The following is an 18,450-nucleotide window of genomic DNA, read 5'->3' on the forward strand; positions in this document are numbered from 1 at the left end:
CTAAAGCCAGGTTTGAGTTACACTTCCTAGATCTGACAATTCAGCTGAGTCAGTACTGTGACATCACAGCACCATGAAAAGGGAAAGGCTATTCAAAAAACAGCTCAGAATGTGAAAATTCATCCCCCACCCCTCTCTTCCCCCACCCTGCTTCCAATAGCAAAACAGCCACACCCATGAACTTATTCTGGGTGTTGCCTCTGCAGACAAATTAAATATATGGGGATGGCATACTAATGCCATCAAAGTTAATAGTAATTACATATTCTGGCCTTAACCCTGTAGAGAATGTGTTTTCTCCAAGAAGTGTTCCACTGAGAAGAAACTGCACCTAGCTCACCATATACCTAGCATATTGTATGAAATTGACCCACAGTCTTTAATGGGCCTTGGTGTTAAGCATACGTAATGCCTTGTGAATAGACATGTATTGGTTCCTCAAATATATGAAGATGAAAGCTTCTTTCAACCACTGTAGCATTCCCCCTATCAAATAAATATCACACATCTACCCAAGAATAAATTTCATATGTAGGCCTCTTAGGCACAATTCAATGTGTGTTTGCTTAATAACAAATTCCTGCTGAGTTCAATGGGATCTAGTCCCAGGAAAGTTTGCATATGACAGCCGTCTTAATGATTAAGAAGAACACATGGTCAATATGGGGGAGGGATTGGGGGTATGCACACAGATGCAAACAAAAATCAGCTGTTCCCACACCTCACAAAAAAATAGTTCTGTTATTCAGGACACATCCTACCACAAATTAATCCTATTGAACGATCTATAACACTTAATTACCAAGCATCAGCACAATCAGGGGTTGTAACCTACTCTGAAAACACAGCAAAAATATCTCCCTCTCACACTGCAAAGAGGTGGTGGTGGTGGGGATATTGGCATTTGCTTCCCTTTCTAGCTTGCAAACCCTTCCGAGAAATATTTCAATATGCCTCCAGAAAATGCAAGCTGCGAAAGATCTGAGGCGTCGTTGCTTCCCAATCCCACCCACGAAAAAAGGATGTACTGCAGCTTTAAATATCTTGGTGCATCAACCCCTGGAATTCTTCCATCGGTAGAGCTGCAAAATGGTACCAAGAAGGGTGGGAACTAAATCTCCTCACGCCACCTTTATCCCAAGAAAGGTGATTAAGTAGCCCAAGCCCATCCAATCCCTTCTTGCACCCATAGAAAAAGAGAGAGTGCTGTGGACCGGGGCGTACAAACGCCACCGATTCCCCAAATATCTCTCAAGCTCTTCTCCCTCCGCCCCTACTTCTACATCAAACAAAAGCAAAATGAAAGGCAATGCGCGGCGAAGTTTCTTGCGGAGACAGGTGTAGGTTGGCAAGGGGGAAAGGATATTAACATAGCCACCGCCGGCACACAACACCACCACAGGGAGAGAGCTGGCCCTGCCTGCCCGCCCGCCCAGTCTTCTATCTCCAGGCGACCACAGGGGAAGATGCTGCTCCTCCATCCAGGCGGAGAGACGCACACTCACCTTTGGTGGACATGGCTCAGGCGGAGCGAGGGAGAGTCGGCGGCTGCACGGAGCGCCAGGACCGAAGAGAAAGCCGCAGATGCCAGCCGGATGCAGCTGGGCAGCATCTCCCCCATGTGCCGCCGGGGAGTGAGATCAAGAGGGCGGTACCTGTCTGCAGCTCGCCTAGGCCGGGGGGAATCACAACAGCCGGCCGCTGCAGCCAATGCGGGCAGCGAGCGGCCGGGGCTGGGCGGGGCTCATCCCTGCCGATCCGGGCGCTGCTGCAGCACCAGCAGAATCTGGCCGAACAATCGCCTTAGCCGCCCGGCGCAGCGCTTCAGTCAGGGGCCTCCGGCGGGAGAGGAGAGGGAGAAGGCGCTTTGCATCCGTGCAGGCAGCAGGCCTCCCCTGGCCCTCCATGGGCAAGAGGCGTGAGAGGTGGGGTGCGAACTGTGCAGCTACATGATATGGGGCCAGGGGGGGGGGGCAAAGCTCGTGGGAGCTAAACCCCTTTCACTTGGCTTCCAAGGTCCTGCTTTCATGGGGAGGGGAAGGCTGGCAGGCATGAGTGATATAGAAATAGATTGCCACTCCTATGCAGACAAAAAGCCCAGGAACGTGGCCTTTTAGTAGAAGCTTGCTGAAAAGCTTGAATGGCATTCAGGATACTGATGATTTTAGAGAAATGTGGCATGCTTTTGTAACTTTTTTGGTTGATACCGTAATGCCACAACCTGCCACCAAACTCTCTCTCTCTCTCCTCCTCCTCCTTCTCTCCAACTCTCTCTCACACACAATTGTGGAGCAATTTATTCCACAGATGGTGATGTGTCCCATTCCGGGGAGGGGTTATGTTATTACAGTATTGTTTTATTCTTTGCTAATTTCATAATTAATGCTTCTTTCAGCATATCAAAACGCTATTAAAAACACATTTCTTTAAAAAAGAATTCACCATTATTTTACAGGATGAAAAGATGCTTACCTACACCATTCCACCCTTTGACATAGGATGTACACAGACTGTACACTTACTGAATGTTATTTGTGAATAATGAGTGTACAGCTCAGCTATTTGTATACAGAGGCAGATGGATTGTTCACTCAGTGTATGGAACATTTGGAGCATACTGCACAGAATTCTGTGGGACTTGCATTCCAAGAAAATGTATGATGAAGAAGAGGAAACTACACCCTCAGACTTCACTTCTCTGGAGACATCTACTCTCCCCACCTTCTTCTTGCTATGGTTGAACAGCACCCCAAAGAATTAGAAGGCAGGGCTGAATAAGTCTGGATATAGTTGTCTTTATACATTGTTTTATTCCTTGACACAATATAAATTCCTGAGATAAGACAGTTAATTCCCATTTCACTGAGTGAAGTTCATCTCATTTAGCAATCTGAATCTTGATAACAGTGGGTTCAAATATTCCTGACATTTTTGTTTGATGAAGTCCTCATTAGTTATTAAATATTAGATGTTGCTGTGTATGCCTGGGGAACTTGGAAGACACAAGCTCCCCAGAGATGCACAATGCTGCCCACTCCATGAAACATGTCTCACTAGCCACACATTGTAGTCCCAACAGGTCTGCTTTTGGTGCCTGTCTGGGACAGTAAAAATTGGGGTTGGCAAGCAGTTGGCAATACATGGCTGGTGGATTGTATTCATCTTGGGCAGAGAGGTGTGGTTGTTCAGGTCAGTATTGTTGCATATTCACTTCCCGGCCCCCAAATTGCTGAACTGTTCTGACCAAGGACAGCTGCACATGGGCTATTTTTCTTACAGCATGCAGGGATTAATAGGAGGGTCAGGAGAAGTTAAGAAGCCAATGATAAGAAGCAGTAAGATATTTTATGTAATGGTTGCAAATTTAATGATTCAGAGCTGCTATTATTTTGGGAGCAGGTGGAAACCCAACAAGGCAATGTAGTGTGGTGCAAAACCTGTACATACAGATATTTAGGTTTACATTTTTTTAATGCCACACTTTTCAGTCATATACACAGTTTGCCTCTCCATTATCTCAGCTAACTAGTCCTTTAGTTGAAGGCGATAACATTTATTGGCAAAAGAAAGTATGAAAACAAATGTATCTGCTCACTAAATAACAAGAACTGTGTACGTAAAAAAGGATAACTATTTCTGTGTAAACTGTCAAGTTGCACAGATATGTATGTTTGCCCTCCTAAGAAGGCAAAAGCGGCAGTAGACTCTGGTGTTCTGAAATTTATGTAACTTGCACTGCAATGTATATAGCCTCAAGCTTGACATTTCCAATTCAGTCACCTTTATAAATAATCTTTGGCAACCTGTACAATTCAGTCATATGTGCCATATCATTTCCTTTGCTACAGTTGCAAATGGCAAAGAATCCTACAGCAGGCATAATGAATTAAACAAGTCATTCTTCTTCTTTGCTCAATTTCTTTCCCTTAGGAACTAGCCTCAGAAGCTGATCTATTGCTACAATAAAGCAAAGTGGTGTGTGCTCATGCATTAACATTCATTTCAGAGCTAGTTCATCCTGCTCTTCTTCCCCTTTACATGTTCAATCATTAAACATCTCCATTTGCAACTTTCTCCTTCATGTACTGTGAGAATCAAGGTTTTGCTCAGTCATTGTGATTTGATGGCAGCCTTTTGCATCCTTAATCATCATGCTATTTCCAGTACACATCCCGCCCCGCCCCCCGTGATGCTAATATGCTGACATTTAGAAAGAAATTGCAGGAAGAAGTATATATACATGGAAACTTTGTGGCCGCAGGAGGGGGGTTATATTGTATCCACTTAATTACTATCTGTAAAATAGAAATTGTCATGGCTTACCTCATAGAGCTGTTTGGTGAAATATCTCAGAAGCACTGCATACAAAAGTCTCATAATAATTTGGATTTTGCTTCCATGAAATAGCATTCCAAAATGTACTGAAAAAGAGGAAAGCATTGTAGTACCACATAAGCAGAGTGAAAAAATATTTACTAACAAAAATTACACACAAGGCAATTAATTTAGTGCTTATTGAAAAAATGTTTAACTACATAGAATGTTAAGGTTCTGACTCTATCCACCCTAGATGCTATATGTAGTGTACAAATAAACAAACCGAAACATGTGACTTTTCCAGCTTCAGGAACAGAGCTTGCAGGGCTAAGATCAAAGCCTGTCTTGGGAAATGGCAACTATATTACTAAATATTTTATTCCTACCAATGCCTGAATTAGTTCAGTCGGTAGAGCATGAGATTCTTAATCTCAGGGTTGTGCGTATGAGCCCCATGTTGGGTGAAATATTCCTGCATTGCAGGCAGTTGGACTACTAGAAGATCTTTGTGGTATCTTCCAACTCTATGTTTCTACATTTCTATGGTGGCAAAGATAGGGGACAATAAAATCCACAAGTCCCATCCTGATTCCTTACCCCATTTTATCCAAATCATGCCACACATAGGCTTTAAAAACATAATCACATGATGCTAATCACAGAAGGTAAAGTCCCCTCTGGCCCACATCAGTAATCTGAGCTCTTGATTCCTGACCTTGAAAGTGGTCTATTGGCATGTGACAATGTCAATATATCTCATCTATCAATCCGCTTTTGTAAAGTACTTATCACTGGGATGGTTCACTGACAAGGATTAGAAAGCAACAATGCTGCCCGTTGATACTCTTTAAAATCTACTTAGGTTGTAAATTTTACATTTTCATTAGACTGAGAGCAGAGAGCACTAGGCTTTAAACAGAAAAGTAACTCACTAATATGAACTAACTATACAGCCAAGTTGAAAGTATTTCATTAGGAGTCCCAGCACCTACCGGTATCTGTTTATAGAAGTACAGTGGTACCTCGTTTTTTGAATGTAATCCATTCTAGAAGACCGTTCAACTTCTGAAATGTTCAAAAATCAAGGCACAAAGGGCGGTCTGCAGGAAACTGAAAAAAATAACATGTACACGCAGTGGAAGCCGTTCGACTTCGATGCATGTTTGAAAATGGAAGCATTTACTTCTGGGTTTTCAGTGTTCCAAAACGGAAATGTTTGGCTTCCAGGACGTTCGAAAACCGAGGTACCACTGTAGTTAAGAAGATACAATGTCCTAGTTTGGAGGAGAGAGAGCCCAACCATGCAGTATTTCAGCTGCATTTCCTGAGATGTCACATCAACCACAGCTATCTGGGCTGGTCCGAACTAGGCAGACTGAGGTGGTCACCTCATGTGGCAGGTGCTGGGAGTTGAGGAACAGTAGCAAGGTGTTGGAAGGCACCAAGTGTGTCATGTGTCCTGCATTGTGCTCCATAAGCTAGCCTACTGCCCTCAAGTGTGGTGGAAGGCACTGTCCCATCACTAGTGTTGAAATATGATTCAACTGCAAATCCATCGGGCTTTTGCCTTAAGATAGCCAAGAATCTTGGAGCACCCCTGAGTTCTACTTACAACTTTAATTACAATTTTACTGCTGATTAAATATTATTAATACATACCTATATTAGCTTGCAGTCGCAATTACAGTGGAACTGGATTTAATGAAACTTCTCAGAGCATTTAACAGAGCATACATGGTGTTCTTCTCACTTCCTTCTATCTCATTCAAGCCAAGGATTGTTGTATTCTGAAGTGGTTGCATCCAGAAGCAGAATGCATGAGCGAAAGCAGGAACAAGTCCTTTTGGACTGCTGCAAAGTGTCGTGCAGATAGAACAACAGGATTATACTTGGTATGGGCATGCTTGTCTACGGGCTTATCTGGGAAAGAAGGGCAAATCATTGCATTATTACAGGGGGGTAGGAATATTAACAGAACAATCAAACCCCCAATTCACCACACCAGAGCATGGTTGCAGTGGAGGTTTTCTTCCACCTAGCTCAGATGGCATTTCTATGGCCAGGTGAGAAGCAGTCGAACTGGGCTAGCCAAGGTTTCACTGTATCCTAAGTTGGTCAAGCTACCGGCAATGGGCCTGATCCAGGCCTCTCTACTGTGCCAGCATGCAGCTAACATAGCAAAACTTGGAGGATGAAAATGCACTCCCCACTTCCCACCTTGGCCAGGATGAGCAGCAGAGCTTCAACTCAAGACACAACATCTAGCCTTCCCGTAGACAAATCAGAATGAATGTTGCCAGAAAGCAATCGTACTCCTCATTGAGACAGCCACTACAAATAGACACAACTTTTTTATTTTTAAGATGAATGAATATCATACTACCGTTAGTTCTGTAGTGGGAAAGTCCTCATTTCTCGTAATTGCAATTACTTTTCATGAAGCATATGGCTGGCTTTTCTAACCATCTGTGTCTTCATTCTCCATTTGGTTAACCACAGGCAACAACTGTATTTGATTTCCAATGTTACAGGGAAGCACCACCAGATGGACACAGAGGTCACCTGCACAGCCAGTTTGTGGCACTTCCAGGAATGTGGGGAATTATTCTTATTCTCCCTCTTCTGGTAAGGCTGCATTATTTAATATTACCAGGGCAGGGGGAAAGCTTGAATATATCTTCTTTAATCATTTTGATACTAACTGGTTTTCTTTTTAATCTTCAGAAATTACATCTTTAGTCCGATACTAACAAAAGTTTGCTAATAACTACAGGCTACAGACAGGAGGAAAAACAAATAAGGCTGGAGGATTGAGGGGGTTTTAAAGGGGGAAAGGTTGCTTAGCATTCCCTTGCAAATAGCCAGCATTTTTGAAAGGGGACAAATCCCTAGCTCTTCTCGCTTGTTGCCATCTGGCAATTGCATAACTGGGATAAACCCCTTTAATATGTGTGTGAGAGAGAGAGAAAGAGAGTGAGAGAATTATGCATGAGACTTGGAACATTTTCTCTGGGCTCTGTCATTTCCCATGAGTGGAAGCAGCAGAACTTGGCTCCTACTGCTGCTCTTCACTCTGCTCACTTTTACAGCCCCATACCTCCCTCCAGTTGCCTATGTGCACTCATAAATGCTCCCCCTCTTAAGCCCAGTTCTTTTTCTTCCTCTGCACTTCCTCCCACCACTGAGCAATGGGGGTTAATTTGGAAATGAGGGCAGACTCCCCATGCCCCCCAAGTCTATGTAATAATTTGCAACTGGCTCCTGCAAGGCCAAAGATTGCAAGCTGCATGCATAATTGTCTTCAAACCCTCGCCCTGCTACATGGGAGTTACAGTACCAGTATCAGGAAAACCTGGAGACCTCAGGTCAGTCCTGGGGTGTCTAGTCCAATAGCATCTGAAGGTCCACCGCTTCCCTGCCCATTCTAAAGGTTCTGCTGCAACAGTCTTGATCCTATGAGAACCCTATTTATATGACTTTAGTTCAGGTATACTATCTATGCTACAGTATCTGACATGGACCAGTGAATGAATAGCTGGGAGCAGCTAACACTATAGCATTATAGTAGTTAATTGGAAATGTACTTAATCAGTGTGTGCTCAGAATCCTATATAACCATCTCTGAACTTTCCAAGGTAGAATGAGATATAAGTAAAATCCATGGGGTTGGGTGTTTTTTGTCTTTTGTTTTTGTTTTGCAAATAATTGCGTTTGGCCAAATTCCCCACATTATTTTGGGTAGAAAGCTGGTTAACAGCAGGTCAATTGATAGTATTGTCTCATAGATGTTGGAAAACTGGAAGAATGCTTATCAGTGACTCTTCATCAAGGTCAAGAGAGGTTTTGACTCGGGAGCTGTAGAACTCTGTTGTGCATGTAGTACCCTTCATTTATAAATGACCAAGGGACAAACTAGATGTAATGTTATTCATGTCTTTAGTCCTTGTGTGAATGATTTTTATTTATTTTATACTAAATTGCTAGCAAAGGGATTGTAGCATTGGAGGAGGGAGTTTTACCCCTTTACCTTAGGTACAGCAGTGCTCTTGAAAGGCATGTTGGCACTTCTACCTGCAGCTTTAGCCGCTTATTCATTAAAAAATAGCAACTGCTGATCATTAGAAGAATTAGACATAGCTAACTTCTCTAGATATTTTATAGGTTGGAAAGAAGTTACATGTGGCGCTGACTAGGACAACATGTCCAGTGGGCAATATGCACAAGCATGAGTGTAGCAACTGGTAATGACAGTTAAATATTGTCTCCCATTATTATGGGTTGGAGCTAAGACTCTGTTCTTTAGTGAGTCCTTGTGGTTACTTCCCTTTTTCTATGTAGTCTGTTAGTTGTGTGTTCGGACCTACAAAGTGGTTAACCTTACATTATGTTAAATGATGACATAACAATAAGCCTAAATAGATTGTATATTACTTCCTCCAAAATGTCCTCTATTGTTTTCTCAAGACAGGTACATACAGGTATTAAGCCAATTATGGAGGTTAGTTGGAGCCCACTTTAAAAAGTGTGAATATGCTGCCATCTGCAGGGCACATAAAGGATTTCCCTCCTGTAAGTCATTGAGGTTCCTCATTGTTGTTGTTGTTGTTTAGTCGTTTAGTCGTGTCCGACTCTTTGTGACCCCATGGACCATAGCACGCCAGTTTACGTACAGGTTCCTCATACTGTACTGTAATTAGATTGCTTCATGTTGCAAAGAATTTGTTTCTTCTGCCTACAAGTGCACATCTTTTATAATCTCACAACTAGAGGAAACCTGCTGCTGCTGCTGCTGCTGTTGTTTATTCACCCACCCCTCACCCCAAGGACTCTGGGCAGGTTACAACATTAAAACACAATATTAAAAACTTACAGAAATAAGGTGGTTCCTAAATATATACACCTCAAGTGTCAGCTAGATTGCCATTTGCAACCAACTGAGCATTTAACATACAATACAATGCTGATTTGTTTCTAAATGTATTGATATGTTACCCATTGTTCCTGTCTTAACTATGGCGTCTAAAATTTAAGGATGAGTTTCTAGGAGAACTAAAATAAGCTCCTTTATACTTTTGCCTCTGATGAGCAATTTGAGGCCTGTAAACAGACTAGTCAGCCACACCAGTACATTGATCTTTGGCAGTGTATTCTCCTTTTACATTTCTGGTTTTTCTTTTGGGCATGCACTTTGTTTTCATTTTATGGGACTACCTACAGAATTTACTGAAAGAAAAATGTCAAACTGGCACTACTACAAATGATGGTCTAATTCAGGGGTCAGCAAACTTTTTCAGCAGGGGTCCACTGTCCCTCAGACCTTGTGGGGGGCCGGACTATATTTTGGAAAAAAAATATGAACGAATTCCTATGCTCCACAAATAACCCAGAGATGCATTTTAAATAAAAGGGCACATTCTACTCATGTAAAAATATGCTGATTCCCAGACCTTCCGCGGGCCAGATTTAGAAGGCGATTGGGCCGCATCCGGCCCCCGGGCCTTAGTTTGGGAACCCCTGGTCTAATTTAATAAGCCCTTGAAATTAACCATAACATTATTCCTGTATCTTATCGTTTGATGCCCTCTTCTGGTGGAAATCCATTTACTGTATTATTTCCAATATTCTCATTTAATGTGAATGCTGTTGTAAGGTAAGTTACCAGAAAACAAAAATGATAAATAATATTAGTTTGCTGCTGTTCCTAACCTTTGGTTAAAAGGTCTTCCTTAATTTTACCTTTGATCTATTGCTTTTCTTAGTCAGATTACGGCTAGCTACCTTGATTGCCATGATAGAAGAGATACAAATGTAAGAACTGAGCAAATTGAGATTTGGCAGAAAATATTTTTGGAAAAGTTAAACAAAGGGCAGCAATAACAATGGACAAATCCTAACAGATTGTTGGTCTGAAAGTATTCCTTGCACATTGCCTGAGTTGCCGTGATGTCACAGAAGTCTGGTGACTAAAGTTCCATTTTCCATTTCAGAAGCAAGTGCACAATCTAAGAATGCTAATTTTCTCCAAGCAAAAACAGTTTACAAATCCAGTTTTGTTTTGTATTCAGACACCCAAGTGTCAGCCTGTTTGGAGATGGGATATGAGCAGAAGAATAGAGAGACATAAACAGGGCACTTATGAATCCACCTCTATAAAAGTGGGTTGTTTGTAACAGGTTATAGCTAATTTCAATACAGTACAGTACAGTATAGCATGTTCCTGCAAACTAGATGGTACCATACCCAGAACTTTGGCTAAAGTATTTTACACGGAAGAGTACTTGATGACTAGTATTGCACTCCAGAGTGTTCTGTTTTATTGTTTGCAGAGTGGACTGGGAGGAGTGGCGGCACAGTTTAATAATAATATTGTGCTCAATGGTTCAGTTCTGACCCCTATATATCCTTCATATTCAAGGCTTCTTCTAAAAATACAATTTTCATTCTGAGGATTGCACCCAAAAGTCACTCCCGTGATTAAAAGTGCAATATTGGAAGGATTTATGACTTTCTTGTTCATTAGATGGGCATGGTGAGCCACATCCTTGGACAAGTCCAGTAATGAGTCCTGCGGATATGATGCTTTTCATCACAAGAGTGAGTTGCAGGTGCACTCCACAGAAAGATAAAGTGTGACAATGAACACTGGCCTCAGGGTCTCTGCTTTCCAGCATCTAGGGAATAATTGAATCCTATGAGTGAAAGAACAAAAAGTTATATACAACCCCCACATCCCAAGGCAGTATCCCCCTCCACATATTAGATCTCTACAGATTAACTAATCCATATGACAATAAATCACAAGCAGAGAGTAGGAGGGAATTAAGTGTGCCACACTAAGGAGCATTCAGAGCAAATGACTGAAGCAAATGATCATCTGCTTCTTCAGTGTTTATCTCACATCACGCCATTCATTCCCCTTCACAATCTACTGTAGTTTTCAGGATTGAAAATTTTTATTCTTTTGACTAGTTGGTTGGCTAGTGTAGAATTCGTGCTTCATTCATATGCCACATGCTAACAAAATGTTGTCTGGGTGGATTACATGATTAAATAATTGGTTTTTTTAAAATAAAAAAAAGTAAAAGTAAACACAGCTCAGAATTTAAACACTAGATAGGATCAAAACATTTAAAAGAGGGGGAACCCTACAGCTAACATATTTGCTTATTTGAAAATAATATTTTTAAACCACCATATAATTAAATAATTAAAGCCTAAAATGATAAGATCATAAAACACAGGACAAATGACCAACTGAATCAAATTCTATAAAAATGCTTGGCAAAACAGAAATGTTTTCAATGGACGGTAAGATATCAGAATTGCAGTGATCTCTCTATGAAGGGTGCTGGCAACACTACTGAGAAGGCCCTTTCTGTCACATAATCACCTATTGTACCTCACTTGACCGGACATTCAAAGGACCTTAGATCACGATACAGTATCAGCATCTGAGAAGTCACATGTGGGAAAGAGATAATCATTCAGGTACAAAGTCACAATGCTGTAAAAAGCCTTAAAAGTCAACACCAATACTTTGAATTGGAACTCGAAACAGAGCAAAAGCCATTAACAAATAGTGCAACAGCCCATCTAAGCCCATATTGCAGTCATATTTTGTACCAACCAAAGTTTCTGGGCCATTTTCAAAGGTACCCTCATAAAAAAAGTGTTACAGTAATCTAAATGGGAGGCTATCAGGACACCAATCACTGAAGTAAGTCAGCTCCCCAAGTAAGTACCTAGGTTGGAAGAAGGTTTTTGAGACACAGTGGCAAACTATGCCACTAGTGACAACGATGGGCCAAGGAATAACCCTGTCTTCAGTGTGTTTCTAGTGTGATTTTTCAAATGACATTTTTATATAATACAAAACATTAATTTGTCACCCTGAGACCTTGGGAATATAAACACACATAAATGTTCACACTAAAGATAAGGGGAGCAAAATCAATAATGTTTGAAAAATGGCAGTGTTCTCTTGCTAAGGTAATGCAAACATGATAGGTCTTTTACTTCTCTCCGTTTCCAACCCTGGAATGTACATCTTGACTGAAGGATCTGGATTTTCCCTATGCAATGTGAGGTAGTCTCCAGCTTTATAAGTTCCCAAGTGTGCCTTCCCTACTCTCCACATTAGCAATGCATCACCACCTACAGTACTTCAGAGATAGTTGTTGGAGTAATCCTTGTCCATTGACCAAGAAAGCTGGGGCTGCTAGGAAATGGAGGACAATATATGGAGGGCCACAAGTTATCCATATCTGACCTATGTGATAGCATCACCTGGTCACAATTTTGACTAAGTCAAAATTTGGAAGCAAATTCAGCTCACTTCCTTCCCTGACTGGTTTGTTTGCCAGTCCTCAATGGCAGACTTCCCTTTTGGAGTTTCCCACAGAGCTTGGGAAATCTTAGGATCATTCTTCATCAGGTACATCCTATGAACACAACCCCCATGTTGCAGATTGTTTCCATTACCTACACTTTGTGAGCTATGGAAGCTTGAATGGCATATAAATCTTCTTTGACACAGCAACCACACTAATACACTTAGAAGACTGAAGTGTAGCAAATGCAAAACTGAAAGCTGAGTGTTTCTCTGGCACTTTGCCTTTTAAATTCAGAGTGGGTACTGTAGTTGGTTCTTGAAAGGAATTCAGTGGGTAGCTGGTTCTTGAAAGGAGTTCACTGAGCTTGCTTTGATTCTTTCTTATCCACCTGGAAGCTCAAAACTGAGCAAAGATTAATCGAGTATTTCATTTATATTGTAATATTGCCAGTGTGGTGTAGTGGTTAGTGTTGGATTAGGACCTTAGAGCCCAGGGTTCAAATTCCCACTCAGCCATGAAGCTCAGTGGGGGGGGGCACCGGGCCAGTCATTAACTCTCAGTCTAACCTACCTCATAGGGCTGTTGTGAAAATAAGATGGAGGGAAGAAAACTATGTACACTGCCTTCAGCTCCTTTAATGACAGGCAGGACATAATTATAATAATTAATTAAAAAACAAGCAACTTATCATATACATAGTCACTCATTTCTTGACACTGTCATGCCTCTAAAGTCATCACCATCAAGCAAAGGAAGGTTCGCCTCCATCATGTGTTGACTGAGTTCCAACTGCTCAGCCCCAGCCCCTCATACCGTAGGTGGAGGCTAAAGGGCAACATCAGAGAAGGCAAAGAAAAAGGGCAGGAAATGGCACTTGAATAATCCTGGCATCATAAGAATACCATACCTATTTCTGATGCCAGCACCAGGGTTCAATGCAAGTGGTTACAACTCTTTATAGCAGGGATGGCTAACCTGCAGGACTCCAGATGTTGCTGAACTGTGGTTTCCATAATCCCTCGCTGTGCTTCTTGTGATAATTGTTGAGATTCTCCTGGGGCTATAAAGTCAGCTAGTACTCCTCTAAATAAATGAAGTTTATTGCATAGCCAACATAATAACACTGTCACTGAGGAGGTTCCTGTCGCACATACAGAAGCCGGCCAAACTGGCGGCTGACTCTTACTTCACGGTGATGATGAGGCAGCCGCCTCCACTATACTGGAGGGCAGAGTGTTGTGTATTGAGTCAAAGGATTTTATATCTGTATTATTATTGTCTGTATTTGCATTAGGATAAAGTAACTGCCTTTTGGTCCCAGAGGGTACAGCTACTATTGGTTCATTTAAGCTGCTGTATTTGGATCCTCTGTCTTATTGGTTTCCTCCAAAAGGCAGCACTGTGATTGCGTGATATTGTTCCCTCCAAAATGTATCCCTTCCTAGCTAGTCCCCTGTCCCTATAAATGTAGCTTTCCTCTCCTCAGTCTTCAGTCTCGTTCACTTTAATAAAGAGCTGTTACTAGAGAACTGTCTCCAGCATGTTTTGTCAAGAGAGCTGAAATCACAAACCCCACGTCACAACAACTGGCGACGAGGATGGGATCCGGAATGCTGAGGAGCGGTTAAACACAACCCTGCCTCAGAGTCCGGATTGCAGCTGAGAACAAGACTCACTGGCCAGCTGAGAAGACGACCCTGCCCGCTAGGACAATGGAGAGTCCAAGGGTATTGGAGCCCTTCCAGCCATCAGAGCCCCACACCTGGGAAGACTACGTCGAACGCTTTGAGTTCTTCGCAGTGGCTCAAGGGATCACCGATGCCAGCAAAAGAAGGGCCACATTCCTGAGCTACTGTGGGCCCGAGACCTTCAAGCTAGCCAAGGCATTACTTGCTCCAGCTAAGCTGAGTGAGACATCTCTCCAAGATATTCTTGCCTGCCTAACAAGCCACTTGGCGCCTACTGAGACCAAGATGGCCCGGCGGATGGAGTTCCATAAGAGGCAGCAGTGTGCTGGGGAGTCTGTATCCACATTTCTGGCTGAACTCCGGAAGCTCGCTCAGCACTGCGGCTTCCAAAATCTGGAAGAGACTCTCCTGGATCGGTTTATTGGGGGTCTGAGCAGCAAGAAAGCCAGAAGACGCATCGTGGCTAAAGAAGAGGTTACCCTTGCTTCAGCCTTGAAGGAGGCCACCGCCACGGAGAATTATGAAAGAGAGGAGCTTGATGCCAGTCGCAAGGCCACTAAGCCACAGATAGAAGTTGCGCATGCCATGGACGAGCTAGAGGCTACTCCAAGCCAGAGCCCAGTCCGTGGGGTTGAGTCGGTGCGTCAGGCCTGCACAGTGCACAGAGATCGCCGAGGCAGTTGCCCAGGTTGTGGCGGAAACCATGAAAGGAAGAGTTGTCGTTTCAGGGATGCTATCTGCCGGACGTGCGGAAAGACGGGTCACATCGCCAGGGTCTGTAGATCGGCGGCGTCGGGAGCGACAGGAGCACCTAGACTGGAGCATCGCAGACCGCCCACAGCAACTCGTTTTCTAAAGGACTGCCACTACGTAACGGAGATCAATGGGAGGGCCGTGCAGTTTCCAGCGCAAGGCAAGGCACACGTCAAGGTGAAGATTGAGGGTCAGCAGTGCGACATGGAGGTGGACTCCGGATCTGCATTCACCATCGTGTCAGACCAGACCGCGAAGACATTCTTCCCCAGGGGTAAGTTGCCCCCTCTGGAGCCCTTTCCGGCAACCTTGCAGTCGTACTCAGCAGGCCGCATCCATGTTATGGGAATGTGTGCCGTGAGAGTACAGTTCCGGGACAAACAGGCTGTACTCAAACTGGTGATTGCGAAGGGCAGTCGCCCCAGTCTCCTGGGCACTGACTGGTTCCCTGCCCTGGGACTGAGTATCTCAGGGCTTAATTCAATCCAAACCTGCCCTGAGATGAGCGAGGTATTATGCAAGGAATTTGCTGGTCTCTTTAATGGAAAACTGGGTTGTTATAAAGGGCCCCCAGTTGACTTCGAGTTGGACCCCGGGGTGGCTCCAATCCGACTCAAACCAAGGCGAGTGCCATTTGCACTGCAACCCAAGATCGAGGCAGAGCTGGATAAATTGGTCAAGCAGGGAGTTCTCTCACCCGTGGACTCTGCTAAGTGGGAGACTCCAATCGTCACGCCCCTTAAAGCAAATGGGGAAGTCAGGATATGTGCAGATTACAAATGTACTATCAATAAGGCACTCAGGGGAAACTCATACCCCATTCCAGTTGTATCACATCTGTTGGCTAAACTGGCTGGGGGCAAGGTGTTCGCCAAAATTGACCTGGCACAAGCTTACCAACAGCTGCCAGTAACCCCACAATCAGCGGAAGCACAGACTATTGTCACACATAAAGGGGCGTTCAGAGTTAACAGATTACAGTTCGGAGTTTGTGTGGCCCCAGGGATTTTTCAAGGGCTCATGGAACGCCTGTTAAGAGGTCTGCCGGGGGTCTTGCCATTTTTTGATGACGTTTTGATTGCTGGAAAAGACCCACAGGAACTGGTTGCGCGTGTCCGTGCAGTGTTGCTCAAGTTCAAGGAGGTGGGGTTGCAACTGAAAAAGGAAAAATGCAGTTTTGGGGTGCCAACGGTGGATTTCTTGGGGTTTAAAATTGATGCATCAGGCATCCACCCCACAGATGCTAAGATTAAGGCCATAATCGAGGCACCACGACCACAGAACAAGACGGAGTTGCAGTCATTCCTGGGACTTATTAACTTTTATCATTCGTTCTTACCCCAGAAAGCTTCGGTAGCTGAACCATTACATAGACTATTGCAGAAAAAGAATGTGTGGCGATGGGGGCGGGAGCAGCAGAAGGCTTTTGACTCCTTGCGAGGAATGCTGAGTAGCAGGAGCGTCCTTGCTCATTATGATGAGTCAAAGCCGCTGGTCCTGGCATGTGATGCCTCTCAATACGGTCTGGGGGCTGTGCTGAGTCATAGGGAACCGGATGGGTCGGAAAAGCCCATCTCTTTCTATTCCCGTACGTTGTCGCCCACGGAGCGCAACTATGCTCAAATTGATAAAGAGGCACTGGCTATTGTGTCCGGAATCAAAAGGTTCTATGATTATTTGTACGGTCGCCAATTCTCCATTGAAACGGACCACAAACCACTGTTAGGGTTGTTCAACCCAAACAAACAAACGCCACAAATTCTCTCCCCCAGAATGTTGCGTTGGTCAATATTCCTGAATGGGTTCCAGTACACCTTGACCCATGTGCCGGGGAAACAATTGTGCCATGCTGATGCGCTGAGTCGCTTGCCCCTTCCTGGCGGGAGCAATGAGGATCCTGCTCCGGCGGAGCACATTATGATGCTAGAAACACTTCCGGGGGCTCCTGTAACAGCTACGGATATAGCTGAGAAAACGAGGAAAGATGCTGTTCTCTCCCGTGTGCTCACTTGGGTGGGGAGGGGGTGGCCAGGTGGTCCGCATGAAGAAAAATTCAGGCCTTATGCGACAAGGCAGCACGAATTGTCCATGCATAAGGGTTGTCTCCTATGGGGAGATAGGGTGATCATCCCAGCACCACTGAGAAACAGGGTTCTTGAGACGCTTCACATGGGACACCCGGGAATGGTCAGGATGAAGTCGCTAGCCCGATGTTATGTGTGGTGGCCTGGAATGGACCAGAACATAGAACAATGGGTACGAACATGCAAGGCATGCCAAGAGGTGCGGCCAGAAGTGGCCAGAGCACCAGTCCACTGGTGGGAGCAGTCCAGGACTCCCTGGAGCCGGCTGCACATAGATTTTGCAGGGCCATTCCAAGGGAAGGTCTTTTTGGTTATCGTTGATGCATATTCCAAATGGTTAGAAGTGGCGATGGTCCCTAGCATGGCATCAGCTGCCGTAATCAAGGTGTTGAGGCAGCTGTTTGCTACCCATGGGTTACCTGAGACCATTGTATCAGATAATGGGGCAGCTTTTGTATCCCAAGAATTCAGGGCATTCTTGGCTGATAACTTCATAAGAGGGGTCACATCCGCGCCCTTTCACCCATCCTCCAATGGGCAGGCTGAGCGCATGGTAAGAACAGCCAAAGAATCCATTGCACGCTTAATGGAGGGTAACTGGTCGGCTCGCATTGCGCGAATGTTATTTTTGCAGCATGCGACGCCGTGTACTGCGACGGGCAAGTCGCCAGCCGAGCTGCTCTTAGGTAGAAGACTGGTAACGGTGCTGGATTATGTCCACCCAGATAAAATGCCAAACCGTAATTCAAGAGCAACCCCCCAGGCTGAGACTGACACAACAAGGTATCTCGCCCCTGAAGATCTGGTCTGGGTGAGGAACTATTCACGAGGTCCGCGGTGGGTGGCTGGTGTGATCACCCGGGCTAGTGGACCTGTGTCCTATTATGTGACCTTGGAAAATGGGCAAGTTTGGAAGAGACATATAGATCAGCTGAGGCGCCGGGCGCTCAGCAGGGAGGAGTCAGATAATTCATCCCTGGCTAATGACGCACAGCTGCGAGACCAGAGTGAAAATGGTCCAGAGGTGCAGTCACCAGGGGCTTCAGCAAATGAACCAGGGTCTGCTAGTCCTCATGATGATGAGGTACAGGTCGGGGACCCTGAGATGTCTGGGACTCCATCTGTTCCTGATGAAACCCCTATAGCAGCCCCTCCACCACAGGTAACACCCAATCCAGAACCTGCAACACCTGTTGTCAGGAGATCAGGTAGAAGTTGTAGGACCCCACAGTACCTGAGGGATTACGTCTGCTGTGCTCACTAGGGGGGGAGGGG

General features: G+C 44.4%; 1 protein-coding gene across 1 annotated transcript in view; it reads right to left on the reverse strand.

Annotated features, from left to right (window-relative positions):
* ABLIM1 (actin binding LIM protein 1) overlaps nt 1-1,640 on the reverse strand; it is a 198,521-nt gene extending 196,881 nt beyond the window's left edge. Inside the window, exon 1 of the mRNA XM_060274770.1 lies at nt 1,506-1,640. Within this exon, the coding sequence (XP_060130753.1) occupies nt 1,506-1,518 (13 nt within the window). The 5' untranslated portion in view covers nt 1,519-1,640. The remainder of the gene's footprint in view (nt 1-1,505) is intronic.
* Nucleotides 1,641-18,450: the final 16,810 nt, after the last annotated feature.

Source organism: Zootoca vivipara, chromosome 5 (genome assembly GCF_963506605.1).
Source record: "Zootoca vivipara chromosome 5, rZooViv1.1, whole genome shotgun sequence".
NCBI lineage: Eukaryota > Metazoa > Chordata > Lepidosauria > Squamata > Lacertidae > Zootoca > Zootoca vivipara.